The 12,513-nt window shown below is 34.5% G+C and overlaps 2 protein-coding genes across 3 annotated transcripts; one reads left to right on the top strand and one right to left on the bottom strand.

The window, feature by feature from the left end:
• Nucleotides 1–2,798: 2,798 nt before the first annotated feature.
• Nucleotides 2,799–5,584, bottom strand: LOC149910897 (LITAF domain-containing protein). Its single transcript, XM_090120284.1, has 4 exons — nucleotides 5,405–5,584; nucleotides 5,077–5,222; nucleotides 3,852–4,005; nucleotides 2,799–3,459 (listed from the first exon to the last, which is right to left on the bottom strand). The coding sequence occupies exons 2-4, from the start codon at nucleotides 5,213–5,215 to the stop codon at nucleotides 3,354–3,356; spliced, it is 399 nt and encodes a 132-aa protein (XP_089976410.1). The 5' UTR covers nucleotides 5,216–5,222; nucleotides 5,405–5,584; the 3' UTR covers nucleotides 2,799–3,353.
• An 826-nt stretch (nucleotides 5,585–6,410) lies between these two features.
• parvin (beta-parvin) lies at nucleotides 6,411–10,938 on the top strand. 2 transcript variants are annotated; one of them, XM_090120271.1, is made up of 8 exons: nucleotides 6,411–6,548; nucleotides 6,640–6,759; nucleotides 6,878–6,967; nucleotides 7,540–7,811; nucleotides 8,333–8,523; nucleotides 9,099–9,213; nucleotides 9,792–10,035; nucleotides 10,659–10,938. In XM_090120271.1, exons 2-8 carry the CDS (start codon nucleotides 6,642–6,644, stop codon nucleotides 10,733–10,735), a joined length of 1,107 nt encoding a protein of 368 aa, XP_089976397.1. In that variant the 5' UTR covers nucleotides 6,411–6,548; nucleotides 6,640–6,641; the 3' UTR covers nucleotides 10,736–10,938. The 2 variants fall into 2 exon arrangements, with proteins under 2 accessions (XP_089976397.1, XP_089976402.1); XM_090120276.1 differs by having other exon boundaries at nucleotides 6,422–6,564.
• The last annotated feature ends 1,575 nt before the right edge of the window (nucleotides 10,939–12,513 follow it).

The raw sequence follows: 12,513 nt of genomic DNA, 5'->3' as shown, positions 1-12,513 counted from the left end.
AAATGATTATGCATTCTTTATAGGGAGATTTATAATTATTACAGTCCTTAATACACACATCAACAAAGTCTACTGTCTAGGGATATTATATTATATTGTACGAAATATATTTTTGATATTCGTACGAATCTATGAAAAATTTTGTCATATTGTATGTAAATGGAAGAATTATAGATAACTAGCAAACCGGGCGAACTCCGTTTCGCCACCAGAGTAACCTTTTCTTTGCTATAAACCCTCCCCTGATATGAGTATATAATATGTTCTGTGTATAAACCTCACGGAGCCCGAGACCTTGCCAACGATTTCGGTTCGTGCGTTCTGGAGTTATAGCGTCAGGAAGGAAAACCTGACTTATTTTTATATAGTAGATTGTAAGGTCGTTAATACATAATAAAAACATTTCGTAATCTTCTTTTATTTTCATTGATAATGTTAACCTAAGTTATTGATTTGTTGTTTGATAATGTTAATTTTTCTCTATATGTTGGAAACTTGTGTGATAAGGATCTTCATTTCTTGCATAGAGCAAAAGAATAATATATCTGGTATGATTTCTTGTTTGAAAACTTTAAATTTTGACTAAAATTTGCAATTTTTTTTTTTCGAATTTTGACTAAAATTTGCAATTTTTATAAATAATCAGATTTACCAAGAATATCGGTTTTCCTTAGTTAAAATTTAATATGACTCTCTAGAGTCTCGAAAACATAACAAAATCGTCACAACTCACGAAAATTTTGAGTCACCGAACAAGGTAAGGAATAAATAAAAAGGCATAGTTTTCTTTAATCACTGTTTTAATCAATGATGCATTTGCGATGTAGTAAATACCATTAATGGTTTTAAAAATGTAACATCAAAAATAAACCTTATAACAAATTTGTAAGTATATTTTTGTAAATCAGTTTTAAGCAGTTAATTTAAGTAGTACATAGATCGAACTTAAAAACTAAGTAAAAATATAAGTTATAAACTATGAGATTGTTAGAAAAATTACTTAACACTAAGACAAGTTTTTGTAAAGGTGTAAAATAATAGATTTTATCACGCACTAGCTGCGCTCCGCGGTAGGTATTCCGCTTGCGTTATAAAAACGACACAATAAGTGACATATCACACTAGCGGATTGCGAGCGGTTTCAAAGCGGAGCGGGTGCGCAACGAATACGTTGCGGTTGCGCAGCGAATTCGTTGCGGACGCGTGGCAGATGCGCAACGTTTACGTCGCAGTCATGTACACTCATTAACAAAATGGAATCCGTGCTGGTTGTTACTTATAACTTGTGATAGTATAATAATTATGAGATCATTATTTTTTACGAGTTTCATAACATGTTAATGTTTAGGGTATTGTTTTATCTATTAAATCTTGGTCGAAATGCAATCAGATAACTTAATTGCTCATTAAGAAAGTTCATTAGTGAAATAAATGTTAAAGCTCCTTAACTAAAACAGGGCTATCTTATTAGATAAATAGCAGTGAATAGAAAATTTTATCAAGCAACCAGCAACTCACTATCACTTTGCTCATAATTAGGTTCACAAAATCTCTTTATAACATACGTTGCTATGGGAGAGATTATACTGGTCAGTCGTTACATACTTTTGGAATGTATGGTACATTCTAAAAGTCCTAGTAATTCAATTTTATAGCACCTTTTTTTAACAACTCCAGTTGTTATTACATCTTTAGTTAACTGTTAAGTAAGTGCATTTCCACAGTACGGTTAAAAAATTGAGTGCTACAGAAACGATGGAAATATTGAATGGAAGTTAGGCAAGGCGGAAGGGCTGGCTTTTGTGCGAGAGTATACAAAATGACGCGTCCGCAACGAATTCGCTGCGCAACCGCGGCGTGTTCGTTGCGCGCCCGCAACGTATTCGTTGCGCACCCGCTCCGCTTTGAAACCGCTCGCAATCCGCTAGTGTGATATGGCACTAAAAAACACCTAAGGTTTATAGTACTCCGAAGTAGATTGGATACCTTCAATACTCATAGAAATGTTGCAACTATATAATTGATATGGTCCAAAAAAAATGTTTTTTATTAGATTCTTACGTGGATTGAAGAAGCCAATAAACTTTAACGCACTTTAAAATTTTCATAAATTAATAAAAACGGTAACGAAAAATCATTGTTGAAATATCTAGCCCAATTTAATTTTATGTCATAAGGTGTGACAAAGTTTCAAAAATTTTAAAGTGATTTTTGTTTTATAATTTCATTTTTAATAGAAACAAAGTTGTAGGCAGTTCCATTCACAACAAATAATGTCCCATAAGATATTCTGAAGGATTTAGTTTAGGAGATAGAACTTGAAATCCTTTTTTCAAGATGGCGGCCGCGAGACAACACACCCATCAAATAAAATTGCATCCTCTGAGAAACGCGACAATCCATGTAACTTAAATGGACTAACTACAAATTCTTAGACCTATATGTGAATAAATGACATAACATTGTTACATATTATGACTTATACCTATTGTGATATGGTATTATAATTTACTATAGTTGCCCTAATTACATGTATATTTGCAAGTTATATTATATGTTTACTGAATTCTGAATTTCATTCAATACCATACAAAATGTAACTTACTATTTAGTTTGTACGTAATAGTAAAGACGGTTATATCTAATTAAAATAGACATAAGTTATCAAACATATCAATACGAACATATAAGCATAACTTAGTCCAGTGGGAATCGGCGCCTTAGAACTATTCTACCATTTTTTTATGCGAAATTTACTGATGATATAAATGCATGTAGCCATGTGGCAACCCCGTGTCATATTACTTAAAAAGAAATTTGTTAAGAATTTCTATTGTTCAACCGGACAATTATAGTGCCGATTCCTTATTAGTCCATTAAAAAGTTACATTTGGGGTTGCGTTTTTTAGAAGACACAATTTTATTTTTTTGATGTGATGGAGAGATCCCAGCTACACACGAAAAAAATTAAATAGTGTCCTCTAAAAACGCAAGGTTAGGCCTAAAAATTTAACTTTTCAATGGACTATAATATGGACTAACTTGTTTTTAGGCCGTTCACTGGGCTTACGTATTTCTATTATTACTTTTCGACAAAGAAATAACAACTTATTACAACACTGATTATATATGAAAAATATATTGCCGACACCTAGAATTTAAAGTTAATTTTTCAAAAGTAAAAAAAAAATAAAGAACTTGAAACCAATGCGGTCATCATAACTGTGCATATATCGTTGTGAAATCGTTATTAACAAAAACAACAAAAACAAATACTGGGTAAGTCATTTGTCTGCACTAAATCAGTCTGGAAGGCAGTTATTATTGTCAATGTTATTAATTAGGCTGTATGCTTATCGCCTATACCGTCCGAGATAGGCGCCGCAGTTCGGGCACTTGTGATGTACGTCCATGCAACTGTCTATACAGCACGGTATTAAACAGCAACCACAGAAGAATCTGCAACAAATCAAATTGAAGATAGCCCATTTATTGAGGAAAGCTGTTAGTTATAATATTTATCATAACGCTAAGACCAATAACAGCGGAGCAGTACGGGTAAAATTGCGCTCATATAGCGATAATGATTGCAATGCCGTGACAATATTATGTTGAAAATGTTGTCATTAATATTCTGAGAAAGTAACAAATGCGAATGATTGTTATTTGTATTCTATGTATGCTTAATTCATGGATTATCTGGGGTTAACCTAAACAAAATATAGCCTAGATGACACAGGAAAAATGTAGCTTTCTATTGGTGAAAGAAGTTTTAAAATCGCTTCCATAGTTATCAAGTATCCTTCAACATTGCTCTAACAAAGGTTTTATTTGTTCAGAACTTTGCTTACCCTAAAATGCATATAATAGAACCAGCTATATAAGCAATGAGGCCCGGTTTCGTCTGCGTCGCCGTGTTAATCTCTCCGTGGCAACTGGGGCATATCATGTGCGTCGCTTGAGGCCCCAGGGGCACCACAGTCGTCACTATTTGGGGCTCCGTTGCTGTGGAATTCGAACTGCATTATTGGCACACCAAAATGATGATGTTGTGATAGCAAATATTTTTTTATTCATTTAGCACTACTATACCGTAGTCTGTGATCAGGCATGGAAGATGGCTGTAGATGTAAAGTGGAACGTACAATATGAAGTGGATTAATACACATCACATTTTATTAATAGATACAATGTAGGAATCTGAAAGGTAGGCGTAATCGACTTTATGATTATCATAACTCATAACCATAGTCATTATATTTATTTAAGCGCCTATAAGGTATGATATGTCTTTAATATGTGTGGAGGAAGGAAGGTGGAATTCTTTCATCATGAAGGGGAAGATCTTTGACAGGTCTATGCGGCTGGTTGGCTCATTAAAACTCAATAATGTAGCTCTTTTGAAGTGTTTAATAAAATGATTGTATTTTTGTTCTGTTATGGACTGTGGCCTGTTTATTTATATTTTATTTATTTATCTACACTAATATTATAAAGAGGAAAACTTTGTTTGTTTGTTTGTAATGAATAAGCTCATAAACTACTGGACCTCTCAAACACAAACTCAAAATTGGTCCCATTGTTGACTATTCTGCCCTGCCCTTATTTTGAAGTTGTAGACATAGAGAGAATAAAAAGAGAATGGTCTAAACCTAAAGTTACTGTTCATTAATATTTCTCATCACATTACACTAGATTTACAATGGTGATACTATAGAATATTTTGTATATTACCTAAGTGGTCTTAATTTTCCGTTAAAACTAGATTATCATAATAACAAGGAGTTAAAACACTGTAAAATCATAAAACTACCCTCAATTGGCTGTAAAATTAATGTTCAAACAATTAAAGTTTATATAAAAAAAAATCTAAATTGACTTTTTTGACCATTATTAAATGTCAAGATAGGGTCAATTATTTGCATTTTCCAAACATATGACAAAAGCAAGATTAATTATTTCGATATAACAGTCACCTTCACTTCGACTATAAATTCGAATTCGTTACAAGGACATTTATTAGTCATATCCATAAATAAAATTAAGGTCACCTATTTATTTTACGTGGGTACTTACTAGTTCGATATTGTGGGGTATAGGGGCTGGAAGGGCCCACACCCCCTACAGCTTGCGAATAACTTGGCGGAGCCGCGGGAGGAGCCTGCATGTGGCCGTTACTCCATCCGTACGGCGGCGGATTTCCATTCTTCTCCATTTTGAACCTTTAATATTAAACACTAATTAAAGCTAAGCGCATCTAATTTCTACGCCTCTTGTGATGCAATATAGTCCACTAGCTATTTTTAGGCATGATTCCATCAACCAATCGAGCGCAGATGTTAGCAGTTTTGTAACAACACGCTTGTTTACAGTTAACAATGTGCGATAAAAACAATATACTAACAGAGATGGGTATCCTCTATATACAAAAACACAATGTTTCAAAATGGATTTTTGGTTTGAATGTTAAAAATTCAACGTTGCTTCAAAATTATAAATTAATTAAAGTGGATATTTTTGCACTGTCGGTAGTTGGCTACCTGCTCCCCACAAAAACTTACGAACTCTGACAATTGACAAAGACAAAGATGAAAGATGACAGCGACAGATTACGTTGAAATGACCACAGATCAATGAAAGTAGAAAATAAATGGACAACATTGGCTGTTTTCCAATTACAGAGCATAATGCGACTCAGTGCCGCACAATGCCGAATTATGCTGATGCTTAATTGGAACGTGAAACGCACCAGCAGGTTGCGCTAAGTTCAGTGTTCAAAAAAAAATATTCTTATGTTAGCACTTAGTGTTAGCAATAGATAGTTAATGTGTAAATAAAGTAGTATACATAATAATTGGTCGAAAAATATATAACGGTTATTTTAAGTAATTTGGATTTCGATTATTTCATTAACATTTTTTTCAATGTTTGTACCTTCATCCATGCTTATATTTATTTTTTTAACACAATTTGAATTAACTTTGATTATTTCGAAAAAACTACAATGAAACGAAAGCTTTAAAATTTTTTCCAACAATTAATAATTACTAACGATAAATCGATTGCACGCATCAATTCACGCGCATTACTTTTTCTAGTGCTCGATTGTGCGAAGCGTTGCTGTAGTTGGAACATTCAACGTTAAGCATTATGCCGCATAATGCGCTCTAGTGCTGTAATTGGAAAACGGGGAATACCTACTCAAACTCGAAAACAAGCATTTAGAGTACTCGCAAAGTTTCGCAATCATAAGTGCTAATTATACATTGTATTTTTAAAGACCAGGCATTTTAAAGCAATGCTCTAAAGACTAGATTTTCTCCACAATATTCTCTCATTTTAACCCACAGATTATTTTTACCGAGTAGGTACAGACCATAGATAATAACTGGTATAGACTACAATTTACTATTTACGTCATCCTCGTACTCGCCTCTCGGTGACTCTTTTATTTGTTTTTATTTGATTTTGAACGAATTATTTTATTTTTATTTACTTTATAGTTAGTTAGTTATACCTTCCTGTTTTTTTGATAATTCTAAAGTGAAGTGTGTATTACATAAAGTATAAACCTATTTCTTAAATACTGGTATACATTCTAAATGCTCCTGTGATTCATATGAGGTAATTTTTCCTCAGAAATGTCGTCGCCACGCCCGAAATCCCCTCGAACGCCCGTTTTGCCTAAAAAAGAAGATAAAGAGGAGTCATTTTGGGATAAAATTGGTACAATTGGTCGCAAGAAGCGTATAAAGGAAGGTGTGTTATATGACCAAAATATTTTACGTGGGATGCTAGAATTAGAACATGATTGGGCCATGTGTGCCTTGTGAAGGGTGTTATTGTTTTTATTATAGAATGTTTTTGTTGGTTTTAGTGCAAGAGGTTCAGGCGGAAGGTAAATTTGCTATAGATTCGCCAGGAAGTCCGACAGCACCAGAAATTCCGCCAGAAGAATACAGTTTACGTGAGTTGCTTGTACTATAATTTATTGCACCCTTAAATGATTAATCATTAAATTTTAAGTGTTCATTTTTATTCAGTTCAATTTAAGTTTTTGCTTTTTTTGGTCCTAAGATTTTTAATGTAGTGTAAATAAAAGATATGGTCCATAGATGTAAAATATATAATATATAATATGTCAACATTATATTATAATATGAATTCCATTTAGTTAATCTCATAACTATATTTTACCGAGATGACATGTTTGTACTAATGTATTACATTTTCATTTAATGTAATGGGATATATTCTTATAACTTCCCAGTTACATACATTGGGATCTTACAGTTGACAAGTCAAATAAACTGGCTGATTCCCTTCATGCACAACCAATTAATCCCTCAGTCCCCGGAATCACAGACACAATAGAAAATCTATTGTGTTGCAGCCCGATCGGGCTGCTCTGTGGTCAAGGGGTTAATCATTGGTTTAGAATTTAGATTATCCATAATACAGCTCAAGTTACTTTTTTTTACTTTTTAAATGATATTTTCCAAGTATAAATGATCTTTTGTATTTCATACCTTCCAATAGATGACAACGAAGAGAGAGCAATAATCGAGCCCAGGTCTCTCGAGGACCCCAGAGTCAAGGAGTTGATCCAAGTCCTTATCGACTGGATTAATGACGAATTAGCCGCACAGAGGATCATCGTGAAGGACATTAGTGAGGATCTGTACGATGGACAAGTGCTGCAGAAGCTTCTAGAGAAACTGACAGAGACGAAGCTAGATGTGCCTGAAGTGACACAGAGCGAGGAGGGGCAGCGACAGAAGTTGGCTGTGGTTTTGAGAGATGTCAACAGGGTATGTTCTAGCTTGCTTTCATAGTGCCATTACTGTGAATTGTTAAATTTTTTTTATCCTTTTAGCTTGCGTAAAGCAAGGATTATAAGTCTTGTTAAATTTGGCATATGATTTATTTATACTCAGCGGCATTTTATCTTATAGGCCATCCACACAACTCCACACGTCTGCCGAACAACGTGACAAACAACGAACACACAGGGACGGCGCTATACAGAGAAGCAAAAAGGAAATAAGTACATCTCTTTTCTTTGTATAGTGCTGTCCCAATGTGTTCGTTGTTTGTCACGTTGTTCGGCAGACGTGTGGATAGCCTATTAAATGAGGTGTTTTTAATAGAAAAATCACTTTGAAAAAAATTATAATGGGCAGAGTATATAAATTTTATCAAATTACTCTTGTTTACTTTATTTTGTAGCTTAATCAAAATCATACTTTCATGAGTTTAAGCATGTTTTTGTTCTTTCTCAAACTATATAAATTTGTATTATTAACCAATGTAATATATGACGATACATCAGGTCCTGTACGGTTCGCCGAAGCCAGTGCAACAGTGGAGCGTGGACTCAGTGCACTCTAAGAATGTAGTCTCGATACTGCATTTGCTTGTGGCACTCGCGAGACACTTCCGCGCGCCTATACGCCTGCCCGAGAACGTTAGTGTCAACGTCGTTGTCGTTAAGAAGGATGCCCCCAATCAGCTGTCACATCGGTGAGGATTCTATTTATATATTTTTTTTAAATCCTCACTCCACTGTTACTTATAATTGCTATCTGTCTGTATCTTTTCACGCCTAAACACTCACGGCAGGGGGTTTATTTTGACAACGCGGCTGAAGCCGCCTGCTTTGTTACTCTTGAACGCAAATACTGCTGAACCGATTATAATGAAATTTAGCACACATATAGAGGGTAACTTGGATTAACACATAGGAAAGGCTATGCGGGTTTTTCTTTGAAAACGCGGGCGTAGCCGCGGGCGGAAAATTAGTAAAGTATATATAGCTATTAAGTATAGCTAGTGAATAAACAGTTCCATAAATGATTTTTTGAAGTGAAAACTTGTTTAGCGGCGTTGGGTATAAAATCTTAAACTCGCGTCAGGACACGTGATGTTTTTTTTTTTAGCCCTTATATTCCATGCGTAAGACGGATACCATTCCAAAATATCAAACATGCTCAAAGTTAATAATCAAGTTTTCACTTCTGCCGGCACTCCCGGAGTGCAACCCGTCCTTTTTTTTTATTGTGTAACAATATAACTGATGTATAATAATGTATGTACAGCACATACATCGAAGACATAACAACGACGTACGACGATCTCGGCATGAAGTGCGAACGAGATGCCTTCGACGCTCTGTTCGACCACGCGCCTGATAAACTGCAAGTTGTTAAAAAGGTATTTTAGTGATGTATTATGTAATTGTATCTGTTAAGTGTGGAATTTTAAATATAAATAATAAGATTAGTGTTAAAATGAACATTATCTATACTTATAATATTAAACACGCTAATCTCAAGAACTACTGGTCCGATGTAAAAAAAATCTTTCAGTGTTGGATACGACCATCTATTGAGGAAGACTAGGCTATATTTCATCACGATAAAACCAACAGAAGCCGAGCCACGCGGGTGAAACCGCGGAGCGCAGCTAGTATGGTTTAGTTGGTCATTTGTACCCAAATAAAGTGTTCCACTCTTTACTAATTGCACATTGTGATATTTATATGCAAACTAGTGGTCCACCCCGGCTTCGCTCGTGGTACATATTTAGTATGTCCTTCTCCTGGCTCTAAACTACCTCCCTGCCAATTTTCAGCTAAATCGGTTAAGCCGTTCTTGAGTTATAAGTGGAGTAACTAACACGACTTTCTTTTATATATTATATAGATGTAAGGTGTATTTTTGTTAAATTCATTTTAAAATCAACATTATTTTGACTTAGCAGAACAAAACTAAATAAATTCGATTTCTCAGTCGCTGATCACATTTGTGAACAAGCATCTCAGCAAGGTGAACTTGGAAGTCCTCGACTTGGACTCGCAGTTCCACGATGGGGTCTACCTGGTGCTGCTGATGGGTCTACTCGAAGGTTTCTTCGTGCCACTGTTCGATTTCCACCTGACCCCGCAGGACTTTGACCAGAAGGTCCACAATGTCTCGTTTGCGTTTGAGCTGATGCAAGACGTGGGTTTGGCCAAGCCCAAGGCCAGGCCTGAAGGTTGGTATATCTTGCTAATAATGTTATTTTTATTCTTGATATCATACTACATATTATATTGTATTATTTCAGTAGGTTACTAGTGGTCCGCCCCGGCTTCGCCCGTGGTACCTACATGTTTAAACTATCCTATCTCTCAAGTTGGATCAAACTGCACATGGTGTGCGAATTTTATTATAATCTCGGAGTTTCTTGCCGGTTCTTCTCCATAGATACTGCTTTCCGAATCGGTGGTAAATGTAAAAAATATGTATTGACGTTTCAAAAGTGCTTCTCCAAGAAGTCTAATTGAATAAATAAATGTTTGAGTTTGAGTTTGAGAAAAATCGGTTAAGTGGTTTAGGAGTCCATTGAGGACAAACATTGTGACACGAGATTTATATATATAGGTTATATATTTTTTATTAGTTTACATACATTCACATACAATACTTATTAGTTTAACCCTGTATCCCCTTGTGAGCCACCTGTTTCACTTGAATGATTTCTTCACGGATAATTATTATTAGTAATGTTCGACCCTCTGTATCTCACGCCGAGACATTGTTAACTGCAGCACCAAGGAGGCAGTCAACTCTTTAAATGTTGACATTTTTATTTAATATTTTATTTTCCTTTTCCAGATATCGTGAACCTCGATCTGAAATCAACACTCAGGGTTTTGTACAATCTGTTCACAAAATACAAGAATATGGCGTAACTTACATCACTTTGAAATGTGCCATCATGTTATTTTAACTGTATCTAATATACTTAATGAAATTAATTTTATATTGTGTTCAATTTTATTAACATAAATGTAACTGCTTACGCTAACTATACAATTATGTAAATGTTTTATTGAAAATGTAATTTATTAACAGTAGTCATAAGTGCCTTATGAAATATAATAACTATTAATAAGTTTTGCGTTTTATTTCTAGATTATTAAGAAACCAAATATTATGTTGATAAAATGTTTTTATTATAGTAGAGCCATTTTAATAGGCAACATTTGACAGTTCAACAAAATTCAACAATGTAACCTTAAAACCTTCCTCTTGAATCACTCCATCTATTAAAAAAAACCGGATCAAAATCCGTTGCGTAGTTTTAAAGATTTAAGACATAGGGACAGAAAATGCGACTTTGTTTTATACTATGTAGTGAAGAAAATCAACTTTAAAACACTTAAGAACAATAAAAATCATATTAATTTTCGTTTTTTTTTATGTATAACCGAACACACAAACACAACTTTTTGTCCCTTTCACACCAACTTGCCAAGTTAGGTGTGAAAGGGACAAAAATACAACCAGGCGTCATTCAAGGACATACCTTCCCGTGACAAGTAAACGTTCATAGTGCAATCTCCAGTGTATTAGATATAAGCTTCTTGGCCGGGTGACACTTCAAGAAACTGCGTTACGCTCCGCTCACGTTATGCGCTCACAATGAGAGCGAGTGAGAGTCACGCGGGCATGGTTAGCCCGCCTAAGAGCGAGAGAGACAGACATAAAAAGTCGTTGTCACGTAAAACTTTCGCCCGTATACCGACTTTACAGGCAACCAATTTTTTCCTATTTATCATATTATTGTATCATTCCAGAAAGTTGCTGTGATTGAGAAAATTATTAGCGGTATTGTGCTGGTTGAAGATCACAACTTCAGTGCCATCACACCTTTAATATTACTAAATATATTAATTAGATTTAAATAGACTGGACTTTTATTTCCTATTCTTTCTTCTTTGTTTTTACTTTCCACAAATACTTTGAATTGCATGTTTATGTTAGTGTCCGGATAAAGTATTTTATAGTTTGGTTTACGGAAAGGTAGAAAAGGGGAGTCACTCTCACCACCGCGCCAGTACCTGAAACATCTCGATCTTCTGGATGTCGTGGTCTCTTCTTAGATTTGGGCGGGTTATCGCCGCCCCCTATTAATGTTCTAATTAATGTTCTAATTTTTAACTTATTTACACTTATTTATGTATTAAATTGTATTTAATTTAATTTAAATTTCAAAACTATGAACCGCGCTTTTTCAAATTCCCGCCACTATTTTCTATAGATTGACACTTTTAAAAATTCGTTATATCTTTTGAATGGAATATCGAATATCCAATTTTTTTAATTTAAAAAGTATTTTGCTGGTATTGAAACAGACTATAATAAAACATCATTTAATGGGATAAGGATTAATAATTATATGTGTATGGGTAACATAGTTTGATTAGGTACTGTCGCCACTTCTATTTATTTTGAAAACGTAAAAAAGTTGTTGTAGTAACATACCTACTGAAGATGGACATATGTTATCGCGGACTTTCTTATTGATCCATTCTATAATACCGTATAACATTTTTTTGTTGTATCTTCAATGTTTGAGTTTGAGTTTTAGATTCCGCAGCGCACGCGATGACAGAATTTTTATTAAGGAATTTTTTACACCTTGGGTTACATTATTGCATTTTTGGTAAGGATCTCTAATTTTTTT

This window comes from Colias eurytheme, chromosome 1 (assembly GCF_061535395.1).
Source record: "Colias eurytheme isolate Ceu_HAF_F1 chromosome 1, ilColEury1 Martin Lab GWU primary, whole genome shotgun sequence".
Taxonomy (NCBI): domain Eukaryota; kingdom Metazoa; phylum Arthropoda; class Insecta; order Lepidoptera; family Pieridae; genus Colias; species Colias eurytheme.
Note: the sequence above shows the minus strand (reverse complement) of the source record. Positions and strands in the feature narration are given on the sequence as shown.